At 41.0% G+C, this 16,362-nt stretch overlaps 2 protein-coding genes across 2 annotated transcripts; both read left to right on the forward strand.

The window, feature by feature from the left end:
- Positions 1-4,702, forward strand: LOC311119701 (protein mono-ADP-ribosyltransferase PARP11-like). Its single transcript, XM_084194365.1, has 8 exons — positions 1-218; positions 631-758; positions 956-1,076; positions 1,193-1,268; positions 1,666-1,738; positions 3,218-3,345; positions 3,654-3,805; positions 4,045-4,702. Exons 2-8 carry the CDS (start codon positions 639-641, stop codon positions 4,359-4,361), a joined length of 987 nt encoding a protein of 328 aa, XP_084050491.1. The 5' UTR covers positions 1-218; positions 631-638; the 3' UTR covers positions 4,362-4,702.
- Positions 4,703-11,322: 6,620 nt separating this feature from the next.
- LOC311119702 (protein mono-ADP-ribosyltransferase PARP11-like) lies at positions 11,323-14,519 on the forward strand. Its single transcript, XM_084194366.1, has 8 exons — positions 11,323-11,422; positions 11,511-11,648; positions 11,859-11,979; positions 12,117-12,201; positions 12,396-12,459; positions 12,779-12,909; positions 13,065-13,216; positions 13,321-14,519. The coding sequence occupies exons 2-8, from the start codon at positions 11,511-11,513 to the stop codon at positions 13,617-13,619; spliced, it is 990 nt and encodes a 329-aa protein (XP_084050492.1). The 5' UTR covers positions 11,323-11,422; the 3' UTR covers positions 13,620-14,519.
- Positions 14,520-16,362: the final 1,843 nt, after the last annotated feature.

A 16,362-nucleotide genomic window follows, 5' to 3' on the forward strand; every position in this document is an offset into this window, starting at 1 on the left:
CTGTGACGTTTGCTACCAGGAAACGAATGTAAACATAACAATCGAAAGAGAAACGCAAATGAATTCGCATAATTCTACAAAAGACCTCACGATGCTGGGTGCTAAATACGACTTTGCAGCACGGGTTGAAATTCATGGTTAGCTGGAATATATGATTACCAATTCTGGAAGAGGTTAAACGCAGTAGCTTGGAGGCTGGCTAATAGCTCGATAAACCGGTAAGATAGCCTGCTATATTTCATGCTAGTAGCTAGTTATATTTCCTATAGCCTATATACCCGATGTGATAAACATATTGCTGGTGTTTGATAGCATCTTAGTGAATGTTGTTCGTCTATTTGACATGCACACACACATTCTCATCTAAGCACTTCGGGGTGCAGAGAATTTGCAAGAAGCTGGTGACACGTCGACAGACAGTGTGCCAACCAGGAAGAACCTAATGGTGTTGTTGGAAACATATTGGTCCAATTCACATAGGTATTGTTCATAGATGGAAGCAAATCCGTGAGAAATATGAGACCAGATATTAGAAAATATGAAATGTCATGCTGAAAATAAACCTAGCCTACTCCTCATCCACTATCCACTATAAGCCAATGCAATGACATTGTCTACTGCTCTTCCCAGGTCCAGACATGTTTGCCATAAGGGCACCCGAGGAAGAGTCCTCAGAGATGGTGGAGGAGATGGACACGTCAGAGGCTGTCTGGTGCTGGTATTACCTAGCTGAGTGTGGAGTGTGGCACATGTTTGAGGTACAGGACATATCACTCCACCTATGCATTCATCGTCCATCCATCCTCTCACTTGATCTATCAATCCATCCCTTCATTATTCCATCCCTCTAGCTGTCCTCTCATTGCATCCATCCATGCACCCATCCCTCCATCCCCTCACTCACTCCACCCATACCATGCACTGTCTCATTTGCAATTTGTTCTGGTTGTGGCAGATTGATCCAAGTGCTGCATGCTCTGTGACCAGTGAGCAGATAGAACAGAATTACATCAGGAATCAACACGGTGTCATGGAGTTTTACACCGCCAAGTACACCTACAGACTGGACTTCTCAGGTACGAAGAACACTACAGCACTGGTACACATCTATACAGTATCATTGACAATCATTGGATATGTTTGAGTGTGTCTTTAATTGGCTGATCTTTGTTTGTCTTTGTTTCACAACCAGTCATGAAGCAGATCAATGTCACGACTGGGAAACAACGGCCAATCAAACGGGCCTTCCACTCTGCCACTGGCTTTAGGTGAGTCTGAGCTGTACCAATGGGGTCATCCACGGGCCTGTAGCTGTATAACTCAGACATGCAGGTCACCCACAGGCCTGTAGCTGTATAACTCAGAAATACAGAGCTCTGAGTGCTCTCTCCATTTGCTCTGTGGTCAGTTTCACTTCCTGGAGCTTACTTCCTGGAGCTTACTTCCTGGATCTTACTTCCTGGAGCTTACTTTAGTCTATTGTGGGGTTAGAAGCATCACCTGTTCTATGGTTAAACCTAATGCATGTTGTGCTACATTTTGGGTGAAAGTAAAAGGATGTGTAACTAAGGGCATTGACATAATAACCACCTAGCAGTTGGACCCAGGCCTGACCTGTACAGTATATGTCTGAATTATGTATATGCATCTGTCACCCTCGCCCAGGTTTATTTGTGATAATCTGGCCCTGCCGGTGCCCTGCCACTGGGAGAGAATAAATACAGACGAGCCTTATCAGGTAAGGGAACAAGGATGTGTGTGGACAATATGCTGTGGATCTAGTCCGTTTAGACAGAGAGCTTTACCTGTAAAGTACCATCTTTTGCAGGTTCAGGTTTCTATCTCAATGGGGTAGTGGTAGAAATACAGGTAAATCCCGACCAGCAATTTACCTGCTCAAGACCTACTCATGTTACCTGTAAATGTAGAGTAATGGATGCTTATGACAAGTTTTATAATGCATTATACCTGTCAGTATTAAACTGATATTCAGCGACATGACGTTGCCACGAGCAGCACCGCAGATGTTGCAGATGAGCGCTGTGCAAGACGATGCACTGACAGAGGATCACAGTGTATCTGCACGTGTGCAGGGCGGCACGTCAATCTTCTATAACTTAATAGCTGCGGAACAACGGTGGAGAGGTTTCACTTTGCACTTCAATGCTCTTAGTTGTTGTGGAAAACGGCCCGATATTGCTATTTACTTTGTGCATTGCTGACTCTACCTTTTAAAGGCCAAGTGAAGTCGAAAACATGTTTTTCCTGTGTTTTTTATATAGTTCCACACTATGATGTTAAAATTATGATAATGCCCTTTTAGTGTAAGAGCTGTTTGAAAAGACAGCCTGAAATGTCTGCCTGTTTTGGTGGGATGGAGTTAATAGACCAATAAGAAAGAGAGTTCCAAATCTCTCTGCCAAAAGCAGCTAGTTTTCCGTTTTCCCCTCCGTACTCAGACCACTCCCAGACAGTCCTAGCAAAATTCTTGCTTGAGAAATTGCTCTTGGCTAAGCTATTTTTGTTTATTTTTTACCATTTTAATTGAAAAAATCACAGTACGGTACTTAATTGTTTCCCAGAAATTTGATTTGATATTGAGATAAAAAGTGTTATAAAAAAGTGTTATCAATGTATCTACCATGACTCTCTTTAGCCAGTTTGTAGATGTTATTTTTTTATTGTATTTTTGGGGGGTCGTTTTTACCCCCTTTTTCTCCCCAATTTCGTGATATTACAATCTTGTCTCATTGACGCAACTCCCCAACGGGTTCAGGAGAGGCCAAGGTCAAGTTATGCATCCTCCGAAACATGACCCGCCAAACCGCGCCTCTTAACACCCGCTCGCTTAACTTGGAAGCCAGCCACACCAATGTGTCGAAGGAAACACTGAAGTCAGCCTGCAGGCGCCTGGCCCGCCACAAGGAGTCGCTAGAGCGCAATGAGCCAAGTAAAGCCCCCCCGGCCAAACCCGCACTATGGGACTCCCGGTCCCAGCCGGTTGTGACACAGCCTGGGATCGACGCCGCAACACTGCGATGCAGTGCCTTAGATCGCTGCGCCACTCGGGAGGCCTCAGTTTGTTTCTTTCTAACAAAAAAACAGTGTGTCATTAATTTGCAGTATTGCCATGTCTGATTGACTGTTCTCTTTCAGCTCGTAGAATTAGAATTAGGAATTAGAATACTAGTAATTTAATAGGATCTCTATTTTTCAGCTCGTTTCATTGGCAAGAGACACTTATGAGTTCAAGGAAGTGGTCAGACTCTATGAAAGGACCATGTGTCACCCTATCAAATCTATTCAGAGGATACAGAACCTGGATCTGTGGGAGTTCTTTTGCAGGTAGAGCTGTGTGTGTGTGTGTGTGTGTGTGCGCGCGCGTGTGTGTGGGGAGGTATTATAAGGTATTATAATGATGTTAGTATAGTTGAATTATCTAATTGAAGTGAGTATCTAATTGAAGTGAGTATCTAAATGATTTTGGGGATAGCACCTAGAATGCCAGTTTAGAGTGATGGTTTGAATTAGATAGGTAGACCTTTCTCGATAACTTTTTAGAGATCTTTTGGTTGGAAAACATACTTAACCTAAATGCTGAGACTGATCAATGCTTTGTGTGTTTTTTACTCCTTGGTTTCCAATTTCTAAAGGAAAAAACAACAATTACGCAAGATAAAGCGAGTTGTGGACATTGAGGAGAAAATGTTATTTCATGGCACAGGCCACAGCAACGTACAGGCTATATGCACATATAACTTTGACTGGCGGCTAACTGGGAGCCACGGGGACGTCTATGGCAGAGGTAGATTCCGCTTGTGTTGTGTCATGAAATCGTAACTTTCCCACAATTTCCAGGTTTTCCAGAAATCCCGGTTAGAGTATTCCTGGATTTCCTGCTTATTCCTGCCTGATTCTGAGAATCTTCCAACTTTGATTTCTGGAAAACCTTGGAATTTTGGAAAAAGTTACTGGAATTTTGCCACCGTAGTTTCAACTGTTCAAACATAACATTCTAATACCATCCTTCCCATCATTTCTCAGGGAGTTATTTCGCCCGAGACGCCAAGTATTCCAGCAAATTCTGCCTTACGACGGGGAAACATAACTTTGCCTTGCAGAAGCACGGACTAGCCCCGCCGATATTTTCAAGCGAGCCTCCATATAAGACCATGTTCCTGGCCAGAGTGCTGGTCGGCGAGTCCACGTTAGGCAACCCGCTCTTCTGCCGACCGCCATCCAAGGACATGAGCTACAGCAACTTCTTCGACAGCTGTGTGGACGACCTCGCCAACCCAAAGATCTACGTCATCTTCGACTGCAACCAGATTTACCCAGAGTATCTCATTGAGTTCTACTGACGCCTATGGGTTGATCAGGGACGTTATTACACAATGTACAGGGGATGGACTTTTTTTTACCAGAGCGGGATTGGGATTGGGATTGGGATTCAGAAACATTGGGGGAAAGGTCGAGAGAGGAGGGTCTCAATGGATGGCCATGATGACTTCCTGCTTTTTGATACAAGGCCTGACTGGGACTTGGATCATAAGAAGTGCCTTAATGGATTACTATGGCAGAGCAAAGAAGGTCATAGAAGAGGACTATGTTTCTATAAAAGCTGTAAAGTTTGTACAGAGTGGTTTGTCTATTTACTGTGTTTAGAGACTTGTGGGTCGGTCAGGGCGAGAGGTGGCGTATTTGAAAAAAAGAAAAGTAACTGCACGCTGTTGGAGTGTTCCTGAAATGGATTAGCAATGTTTCAACCTGCCACAGAGGATCTTTGGCAGGATCACCCTGTGATGTCAAAACGTTGCGAATACGTTTCGGGAGCGTTCTAACAGTGTGCAGGTATTCTTTTTTTATTTTCCTTTGACTGTTTGGGTCCAACATGACCATAATCAAGCAAAGCAAAAAACCTCAACACACTTCTACTGAGTATGTAGACTGGATAACTACTTTGGTGACCAGGATGCAATAACTCACTATTACACAGTAACTGCAAACAAGTGAATAGTCGGCAACATTAAGTACACAAACATTTGACTTGCTCTACTTCTGTATACAAGGACCTGATTTCATAGATAGACATATTACAAGAGCAGATTACTGTACAGTTACAATTAATATATACTGTATATATATATATATATATATATATATATATATATATATATATACCCCTTGGCAGTTTTCCTATTTTGTTGCCTTACAACCTGGATTTAAAATTGATTTTTTGGGGGGTATATCATTTCATTTACACAACATGTCTACCACTTTGAAGATGCTAAATATTTTTTGGGGTGACACAAACAAGAAATAAGACAAAAAAACAAAACTTGAGCGTGCACTATTCACTCTCTATAAGCTTGGCACATCTAGCCACTGGGATTTTTGCCCATTCTTCAAGGCAAAACTGCTCCAGCTCCTTCAAGTTGGATGGGTTCCGCTGGTGTACAGCATTCTTTAAATCATACCACAGATTCTCCATTGGATTGAGGTTTGGGCTTTGACTAGGCCATTCCAAGACATTTATATGTTTCCCCGTAAACCACTCAAGTGTTGCTTTAGCAGTATGCTTAGGGTCATTGTCCTGCTGGAAGGTGAACCTCCATCCCAGTCTCAAATCTCTGGAAGAACAGGTTTCCCTCAAGAATTTCCCTGTATTTAGCGCCATCCTTCAATTCTGACCAGTTTCCCAGTCCCTGCCGATGAAAAACATCCCCACAGCATGATACTGCCACCACCATAATTCACTGTGTGGATGGTGTTCTCGGGGTGATGAGAGGTGTTGGGTTTGCGCCAGACATAGCGTTTTCCTTAATGGCCAAAAAACTCAATTTTAGTCTCATCTGACCAGAGTACCTTCTTCCATATGTTTGGGGAGTCTCCGACATGCCTTTGGCAAACACCAAACGTGTTTGCTTATTTTTTTCTTTAAGCAATGGCTTTTTTCTGCCACGCTTCCGTAAAGCCCAGCTCTGTGGAGTGTACGGCTTAAAGTGGTCCTATGGACAGATACTCCATCTCTGCTGTGGAGCTTTGCAGCTCCTTCAGGGTTATCTTTGGTCTCTTTGTTGCCTCTCTGATTAATGCCCTCCTTGCCTGGTACGTGAGTTTTGGTGGGTGGCCCTGTCTTGGCAGGTTTGTTGTGGTGCCATATTCTTTCAATTTTTTAATAATGGATTTAATGGTGCTCCATGTGATGTTCAAAGTTTCTGATGATTCAGATTTTTTTATAACCCAACCCTGATCTGTACTTCTCCACAACTTTGTCCCTGACCTGTTTGGAGAGCTCATTGGTCTTCATGGTGCCGCTTGCTTAGTGGTGTTGCAGACTCTGGGGCCTCTCAGAACAGGTGTATATATACTGAGATCATGTGACAGATCATGTGACACTTAGATTGCACACAGGTGGAGTTTATTTAAGTAATTATGTGACTTCTGAAGGTAATTGGTTGCACCAGATCTTATTTAGGGGCTTCATAGCAAAGGGGGTGAATACATATGCACGCACCACTTTTCCGTTATTTATCTTTTAGAATTTTTGGAAACAAGTTATTGTTTTCATTTCACTTCACCAATTTGTACTATTTTGTACATGTCCATTACATGAAATTCAAATAAAAATCCATTTAAATTACAGGTTGTAATGCAACAAAATAGGAAAAAATCCAAGGGGGATGAATACTTTTGCAAGGCACTGTGTGTATATATATATATATATATATATATATATATATATATATATATATATATATATATATATATATATATATATATATATATATATATATATATATATATATATATGCAGTTGAAGTCTGAATTTTTACATACACCTTAGCCAAATACATTTTTCACAATTCCTGACATTTAATCCTAGTAAAAATTCCCTGTCTTAGGTCAGTTAGGATCACCACTTTATTTTAAGAATGTGAAATGTCAGAATAATAGTAGAGAGAATGATTTATTTCAGCTTTTATTTCTTTCATTACATTCCCAGTGGGTCAGAAGTTTACATACACTCAATTAGTATTTGGTAGCATTGCCTTTAATTTCTTTAACTTGGGTCAAATGTTTCGGGTAGCCTTCCACAAGCTTCCCACAATAAGTTGGGTGAATTTTGGCCCATTCCTCCTGACAGAGCTGGTGTAACTGAGTCAGGTTTGTAGGCCTCCTTGCTCGCACACGCTTTTTCAGTTCTGCCCACACATTTTCTATAGGATTGAGGTCAGGGCTTTGTCATGGCCACTCCAATACCTTGACTTTGTTGTCCTTAAGCCATTTTGCCACAACTTTGGAAGTATGCTTGGGGTCACTGTCCATTTGGAAGACCCATTTGCGACCAAGCTTTAACTTCCTGACTGATGTCTTGAGATGTTGCTTCAATATATCCACATAATTTTCCTTCCTCATGATGCCATCTATTTTGTGAAGTGCACCAGTCCCTCCTGCAGCAAAGCACCCCCACAGCATGATGCTGCCACCCCCGTGCTTCACGGTTGGGATGGTGTTCTTCGGCTTGCAAGCATACCCCTTTTTCCTCCAAACATAACGATGGTCATTATGGCCAAACAGTTCTATTTTTGTTTCATCAGACCAGAGGACATTTCTCCAAAAAGTACAATCTTTGTCCCCATGTGCAGTTGCGAACCGTAGTCTGGCTTTTTCATGGCGGTTTTGGAGCAGTGGCTTCTTCCTTGCTGAGCGGCCTTTCAGGTTATGTCGATATAGGACTTGTTTTACTGTAGATACTTTTGTACCTGTTTCCTCCAGCATCTTCACAAGGTCCTTTGCTGTTGTCCTGGGATTGATTTGCACTTTTCGCACCAAAGTACGCTCATCTCTAGGAGACAGAATGCGTCTCCTTCCTGGGCGGTATGACGGCTGCGTGGTCCCATGGTGTTTATACTTGCGTACTATTGTTTGTAAAGATTAACGTGGTAACTTCAGGCGTTTGGAAATTGCTCCCAAGGATGTACCAGACTTGTGGAGGTCTACAATTTATTTTCTGAGGTCTTGGCTGATTTCTTTAGATTTTCCCATGATGTCAAGCAAAGAGGCACTGAGTTTGAAGGTAGGCCTTGAAATACATCCACAGGTACACCTCCAATTGACTCAAATGATGTCAATTAGCCTATCAGAAGCTTCTAAAGCCATGACATCATTTTCTGGAATTTTCCAAGCTGTTTAAAGGCACAGTCAACTTAGTGTATGTAAACTTCTGACCCACTGGAATTGTGATACAGTGAATTATAAGTGAAATAATCTGTCTGTAAACAATTGTTGAAAAAATTACTTGTGTCATGCACAAAGTAGATGTCCTAACCGACTTGCCAAAACTATAGTTTGTTAACAAGAAATTTGTGGAGTGGTTGAAAAACGAGTTTTAATGACTCCAACCTAAGTGTATGTAAACTTCCGACTTCAAGTGTATATATATACAGTGGGGAGAACAAGTATTTGATACACTGCCGATTTTGCAGGTTTTCCTACTTACAAAGCGTGTAGAGGTCTGTAATTTTTATCATAGGTACACTTCAACTGTGAGAGACGGAATCTAAAACAAAAATCCAGAAAATCACTTTGTATGATTTTTAAATAATTAATTTGCATTTTATTGCATGACATAAGTATTTGATACATCAGAAAAGCAGAACTTAATATTTGGTACAGAAACCTTTGTTTGCAATTACAGAGATCATACGTTTCCTGTAGGTCTTGACCAGGTTTGCACACACTGCAGCAGGGATTTTGGCCCACTCCTCCATACAGACCTTCTCCTGATCCTTCAGGTTTCGGGGCTGTCGCTGGGCAATACGGACTTTCAGCTCCCTCCAAAGATGTTCTATTGGGTTCAGGTCTGGAGACTGGCTAGGCCACTCCAGGACCTTGAGATGCTTCTTACGGAGCCACTCCTTAGTTGCCCTGGCTGTGTGTTTCGGGTCGTTATCATGCTGGAAGACCCAGCCACGACCCATCTTCAATGCTCTTACTGAGGGAAGGAGGTTGTTGGCCAAGATCTTGCGATACATGGTCCCATCCATCCTCCCCTCAATACGGTGCAGTCGTCCTGTCCCCTTTGCAGAAAAGCATCCCCAAAGAATGATGTTTCCACCTCCATGCTTCACGGTTGGGATGGTGTTCTTGGGGTTGTACTCATCCTTCTTCTTCCTCCAAACACGGCGAGTGGAGTTTAGACCAAAAAGCTCTATTTTTGTCTCATGAGACCACACAGCCTTCTCCCATTCCTCCTCTGGATCATCCAGATGGTCATTGGCAAACTTCAGACGGGCCTGGACATGCGCTGGCTTGAGCAGGGGGACCTTGCGTGCGCTGCAGGATTTTAATCCATGACGGCGTAGTGTGTTACTAATTTTTTTCTTTGCGACTGTGGTCCCAGCTCTCTTCAGGTCATTGACCAGGTCCTGCCATGTAGTTCTGGGCTGATCCCTCACCTTCCTCATGATCATTGATGCCCCACGAGGTGAGATCTTGCATGGAGCCCCAGACCGAGGGTGATTGACCGTCATCTTGAACTTCTTCCATTTTCTAATAATTGCGCCAACAGTTGTTGCCTTCTCACCAAGCTGCTTGCCTATTGTCCTGTAGCCCATCCCAGCCTTGTGCAGGTCTACAATTTTATCCCTGATGTCCTTACACAGCTCTCTGGTCTTGGCCATTGTGGAGAGGTTGGAGTCTGTTTGATTGAGTGTGTGGACAGGTGTCTTTTATGCAGGTAACGAGTTCAAACAGGTGCAGTTAATACAGGTAATGAGTGGAGAACAGGAGGGCTTCTTAAAGAAAAACTAACAGGTCTGTGAGAGCTGGAATTCTTACTGATTAGTAGGTGATCAAATACTTATGTCATGCAATAAAATGCAAATTAATTACTTAAAAATCATACAATGTGATTTTGTGGATTTTTGTTTTAGATTCCGTCTCTCACAGTTGAAGTGTACCTATGATGAAAATTACAGACCTCTACATGCTTTGTAAGTAGGAAAACCTGCAAAATCGGCAGTGTATCAAATACTTGTTCTCCCCACTCTATATATAACAAATATAGTTACCAAAGAAATTGGAATTCTAGGAAAACTAGATAGTATTGGAGCAACTCTATGTGAAATGTGACTTAACAGACAATTCAAACACTGCAGTTGAACTATCACATCACATCATACCATGCATGAGACTTATAGTCAGCTTGTCTCTGTGTACTGTGCTGTAGAAGATGCATTTTCTAAATGAAAGCTAGGCTATAGGCCTAGCTAATGTTGCTAAGCTAAGAAACTATGAATCTCTTTGGGGACCGTGTGTGATTGATTGCCTGAGTTAATTGAGGCCAAGACCTTAGGCCAAGATGGCTTTTAAATATGTCTTAAAAATCTACTGCTATTGGGACAATGATCTAACAATGCAGTAGGCTACCTGTATATGTGTATGTAGTTTATATATGCATGATGAGCACTCTTACCCCCTAAACAATCTACCTCCCTCATTCTGCACATTGTACATTGTTCAAGAATGAAATACCCCCATGAATATTTTCTTGAGCTGAATTAAAATAGTATTTCCTCTTCATGAGAGGGTGTCAAACTATGTCATAATGACAGTTTTTTCGTGTTCATTTAAAGTAATGTTATGTTGGTCAGTACTTCATGTCCTCTGCTTTGATGTATAAACTGGATATAGGCTTGACTTAGGCCTACTGTTGTAGTACACTGTAAATAAACTACAATGTTATATGTGTATGTTTACCGGCGCTAGTCATGTTGAATGCAACGTGTTCATTATTTTATCTATCTATTTTCTACAAATACTACGAAGGAACGTTGAAGTTTAGGCGATAGTGAAACAATGTAGGGAAATTAAATGCTGAGTGCATCTAATTGGCCACATGGTGGCAGTACAACACAAGATTACACTATAAACTCTGCTCCATCGTATTTTGAGGCGATTGAACAATTGTCTTTCCTTAGAGAGGATTATACAGTCGTCAGTAGATTTCAAGAATACAATCAGTTAGCATAAGGAGGAAATACAAATATTTTAAAAAAAATCCTAACTAGCGTAATGAGTGAGTTCCTCCAAACTTGACTGGAACATCATGGACCAGTGACAACAAAATGAAGAAAGGTCCTACATTTTGTATGGCAAATATGCAAAACCAGTCTGATGTCAACTTTATTGGTGACTCAGACGTTCCATCTAAAACAACAGATTTATTTTAATCCACAGATGAGCTTCAGACACCAGACTTTCAGACAAGGACATCCTCCTTTAAGAAGGTGTGGTTTAACTGGTGATTTTACTACAGCATTTGCAAGTAGTGCTGAACCAGGTCAGGAGTGACAGTCTAATCCCGAATAGCTACTGTACCATTCACCTTTACTACAAAACAAAACCTCAGGAGAAGGTAAAGTAACATTTTCCCTAGTATTATATCAAGCCAAGTTGAAGTGCTGTTTCAGTGAATAAGATGCGTGTGTGTTGTTGTGATGTAGATGTGGACTCAATCAGAAGGCAGTTCAGAAGTTGAGGACATGGACACCTCAGACACTTCTGTTATGACTGAAAATGACCCCCAAAAAACATGGCATTGGTTCTACCTGGACGAAAGAGGAACGTGGCACATGTTTGAGGTATCTGTCTCTTTTGACAGTCTAGAGTTCTCACACCCCCGCCCACTGGGCACACACTGGTTGATTCAAAATTGTTTCCATGTAATTTCAATGAAATGACATTGAACAAACGTGGAATAGACGTTGAATTGACGTCTGTGCCCAGTGGGCCATCTCTTACATGCATGTTTGAGACTTTGCTATGTCTTATAAATTGTATTTTTCATTCAGAATGATCGAATGGAATTAGACTCTCTGACCAGTGAGGAAATTGAAAGATATTACACAAGAAATCCAAAAGGAGTGTTACAGATATCCACATCCAGAGGCATCAACAAACTGGATTTTGCTGGTATTTACTTGCGTCCTTACTATCAACCTGTATCCACAACAATATCATACAGTATTTGTTTTTATTTTTTAGAAGTTATTTTCACATCAAGGGTTTTGTGTTGTGAACTGATATCACTGACTGCATTTGATTTCCAGAGATGGTTCTGACTGACATCAAAACAAGGAAGCAGAGGCGAATCAAACGATCCTACGAAACTCGCCAAACTGGGACTAGTGGAAGGTGAAACTTTTGATTTGTCAATTGTGATCACTGTGGTTCAATAAGTTATGGGGTGTATCCAGATCAAACATGTCTCTGCAATGTATTGCTCCACCTTTAGGCAACACATACTCTCATTTACTGAGAAATGAAAGTGAAACCAACTCACTGGTGCTTCTTTTAACATACAATAGTTTATTTTGTTTCTCTTTTAGATGCTCTTGTGTTAGTTCAGTGCCCACACACTGGGAAGCGGTGGACCCCAAACACCCCTATCAGGTGCTGATTAAAAGAAAGTTATAAAACGAAAACAAATGTAATACATGTCAGTTTTTGTGATCTCTTTTATATTGATTTGGGAACACAAAGCAATATACTGTATCTCCAGTGTAAAATTGGATTGATTGGATTGTCTAAAGGGCAAGTTGTTGCTAACTCAGTCACATCAGATGTTAGATGTAGTATCTAGTATATATTCAAACCTTGATTAGAGTAGATTATTCTGCAATAATATATGTTTGTTTACTTATCATCAAATGAGTTATCCTGAGTTTGTTTGTAATCTGAATATGATTTAATTTCCATCATTGACTGCTAGGTGTTCGGTCTGAAGAGAGACGCAGCTGAGTATAATTATGTGGCAGGCTGCTTAAAGAAGGGGGAACTAGACAGAAGCATAAAATCCATCTGTAGAATACAGAACCTGGACCTCTGGGAATTGTACTGTAGGTAAGAGGAAGTAGAATTTACATCAGCATCATCATAATATTATAATAATTTCTCCAGAAATAGGTGGATGTAGTACAGTATACATTTCCTTTCTAAGTTGGTGGTGTTCTATCTCTATTGATATTGTATTGACCATGGTGATTCTCCTTTTAAAGAAAGAAGATTCAGTTGGGAAGGATTCATGGTGTTGCAGCGGTCAAGGAGGAGAAGCTGTTTCATGGAACAAAAGTCAGCAACGTACACGCAATTTGTACGTACAATTTCGACAACAGGTTAGCTGGTATCAATGGCCATGTCCTTGGAAAAGGTACGTGATGATGAAACAGACTGTAAATGAATATTGTATGATAGCTGGTATAATCTCTCTGGTACAATAACCCCATTATTAACCATTTTCTTCCTTTTATGTAGGAACCTACTTTGCAAGATTTGCCTCATATGCAGATAAGTACAGTCCATGGAACACTGATCCAGTACCTCTGTTTGGTGAGGCACCACAAGGATTCAGTAGCCAAAAGACCAAAACAATGTTTCTGTGCCAGGTGATAGTTGGGAAAACTACACTGGGAAAGAAAGATTTCCTCAAGCCAGATGACAAAAGTGCTATCAACTTCCATGACAGTTGTGTGGACAATGTCATGTATCCTAGAATTTTTGTCATATTTGATCCCAATCAGATATATCCAGAGTACTTAATTCAGTACTATTGAAATAAAGATGGAGACCGGGTGAACTACAATGAGTTGTCATGTCCAATATGAACTGTAAGCCTATCATTTGAATAGGTTGAATGGACATTTTGCATTAAAATTAATGCAATTTCTATTCACTGTTATTTTAAACAGTCGTCAATTCTCAATGGAAATAATTTCTATCAAGATGGATTGTGTAATAGGCTATTGCGGTGGTGTCGGATGCGTTGAGTTATAACTATTTGATAGGTGAATGTTATTGAGTGAGTTTGGAAAATTAATTGCGTTTACCTGGTAAGTTTATAGGCTTCCTTAACAGACTGTATGCTATGGCTTTTATGAATCTAAATGTAAAATGTAATGTTATCAATTAGTAAGCGTATATTGATAGAGTTATCGAAGCCCTCGCTCATTCACTGTAATAGTATCCGTAGCACGCCTAGCTGTGGGTTTCTTTTCCCTCGTGGGTTGAGACCTGTCGTTTCTTTGGATTGGAAAATCAAGTCTTTGTAATGGAAGCGGGTGGCGGTCGGGGGCAGCGCTCAGGGGCTGGGCGTATGGGTGTTTGAGTGAGAAAGACACGGAGGAGAACCAACCAGTGACAGCACAGCCCCTTTCATTATTGACTCATTGTGCCGACAACATCAAAAGAGCCATTCCAGACTCTGTAGTCAGGAGGACTTTGAGAGTTAGGAGGCAACCGGACTAGTAAATTAGAAGCCTACAGTAGGATAGGTTGTTGCCAAGAAAAAAATATTTTCAGAGCAGTGGCAGTAGAGGTCGCTGTTGACCTTAATGAGCACCTGTAGGCCCCTTTCCCCGATTGAAGATGGGTTGCTAAAGTGCTCGATTTCTGTCAACTGAGGTCAGTCACTCTGCTTTACTGGAATGTAATTAAAACTTCGAATGAATCAAATGAATTGGACATGTCCATTGAATTTTTTGTTTTGTTTTATGTTTTGCATATTCCACTCTCTGAATTGGTCCTTGAAATCACTTCAGTGTTTTGTAAACTATAATTCAAAGTTGTCACTGTGACTAAAACAGAACATTTATTTGAGTTCAAACCATTTCCTTGTCAGGCCAAATGTTCACTAAAAAGTATGCACACAGTTTAAACAAAATCAAGCCTTGCATTTCATCACAGCCTGCTACATATAAATGTTAGGATACCTCTGTTTAAACTGGTGAGGTGATAACAAATTATTTCTGTTCTCATTGGAACAAGCATGGAAGTATAGAAAAATCTTAAATACAACCTCTTCTGAAATGTTTTGAGTTTGTAGTTCGTAAAAGAATCAGGGCAGGTTTCACAGACCCAGATAAGCCTAGTCCTGGACTTAAAACCTACACAAATGGAGAATTTCCATTGAGCATGGTTTTTAGTCCAGGACTCAATCTATAGAGTCTTATTATAATTGTTGATGCAACATGGCATTCAGCTTGAAATTCACCTTGAACAGGATCCCAATTTCTACATTACCAGACAGTTTTTGCAGTGCTGCTGTGTTTGAACTGCTGTTGTTGGAATAGAAATGGCTCCTCCGGTCCCCTGAGTCCTCACATAGTGAGGTCAGCCGCACGGACAGGAGGAAGAGAGGGCATCAAAGCACTTCCTCATTGGCTACTGAACTCACGTAACCTGGGAAACACAGATTCACATTGAGATGGAGCCACACTGAGAACCGACTTGCCAAAACTATAGTTTGTTAACAAGACATTTGTGGAGTGGTTGAAAAACTAGTTTTAATGACTCCAAGCTAAGTGTATGTAAACTTCCAACTTCAACTGTATACACTACCGGTCAAAAGTTTTAGAACACCTACTCATTCAAGGGTTTTTCTTTGTTTTTACTATTTTCTACTTTGTAGAATAATAGTGAAGACATCAAAACTATGGAATAACACATATGGAATTAGGTAGTAACCAAAAAAGTGTTAAATCAAAATATATTTTATATTTGAGATTCTTCAAATAGCCACCCTTTGCCTTGATGACAACTTTGCATACTCTTGGCATTCTCTCAACCAGCTTCATGAGGTAGTCACCTGGAAATCATTTCAATTAACAGGTGTGCCTTGTTAATTTGTGGAATTTATTTCCTTCGTAATGCGTTTGAGCCAATCAGTAGGTGTTGTGTCAAGGTAGGGGGGTATAGAGAAGATAGCCCTATTTGGTAAATGACCAAGTCCATATAATGGCAAGAACAGCTCAAATAAGCAAAGAGAAACAACAGTCCATCATTACTTTAAGACACGAAGGTCAATCAATACAGAGAATTTCAAGAACTTTGAAAGTTTCTTCAAGTGCAGTCGCAAAAACCATCAAGCGCTATGATGAAACTGGCTCTCATGAGGATCGCCATAGGAATGGAAGACCCAGAGTTACCTCTGCTGCAGAGGATAAGTTCATTAGAGTTAACTGCACCTCAGATTGCAGCCCAACTAAATGCTTCACAGAGTTCAAGTAACAGACACGTCTCAACATCAACTGTTCAGAGGAGACTGTGTGAATCAGGCCTTCGTGGTCGAATTGCTGCAAAGAAACCACTATTAAAGGACACCAATAAGAAGAACAGACTTGCTTGGGCCAAGAAACACAAGCAATGGACATTAGGCTGGTGGAAATTTGTCCTTTGGTCTGGAGTCCATATTGGAGATTTTTGGTTCCAACCGCCGTGTCTTTGTGAGACGCGGTGTGTGTGAACGGATGATCTCTGCATGTGTATTTCCCAACGTAAAGCATGGAGGAGGAGGTGTGA

Source organism: Coregonus lavaretus (genome assembly GCF_964263955.1).
Source record: "Coregonus lavaretus genome assembly, contig: HAP1_SCAFFOLD_2311, whole genome shotgun sequence".
Classification (NCBI taxonomy): Eukaryota; Metazoa; Chordata; class Actinopteri; order Salmoniformes; family Salmonidae; genus Coregonus; species Coregonus lavaretus.

Excerpts from the sequence above, each read along its gene's own strand:
- LOC311119701 (XM_084194365.1), top strand. The coding sequence starts at position 639 with ATGTTTGCCATAAGGGCACCCGAGGAAGAGTCCTCAGAGATGGTGGAG. Across the intron at positions 1,739-3,217 it reads ATACAGACGAGCCTTATCAG|CTCGTTTCATTGGCAAGAGA; the intron begins GTAAGGGAACAA and ends TCTATTTTTCAG. Across the intron at positions 3,346-3,653 it reads CTGTGGGAGTTCTTTTGCAG|GAAAAAACAACAATTACGCA; the intron begins GTAGAGCTGTGT and ends CAATTTCTAAAG.
- LOC311119702 (XM_084194366.1), top strand. The coding sequence starts at position 11,511 with ATGTGGACTCAATCAGAAGGCAGTTCAGAAGTTGAGGACATGGACACC. Across the intron at positions 12,202-12,395 it reads CAAACTGGGACTAGTGGAAG|ATGCTCTTGTGTTAGTTCAG; the intron begins GTGAAACTTTTG and ends TTTCTCTTTTAG. Across the intron at positions 12,460-12,778 it reads ACCCCAAACACCCCTATCAG|GTGTTCGGTCTGAAGAGAGA; the intron begins GTGCTGATTAAA and ends ATTGACTGCTAG.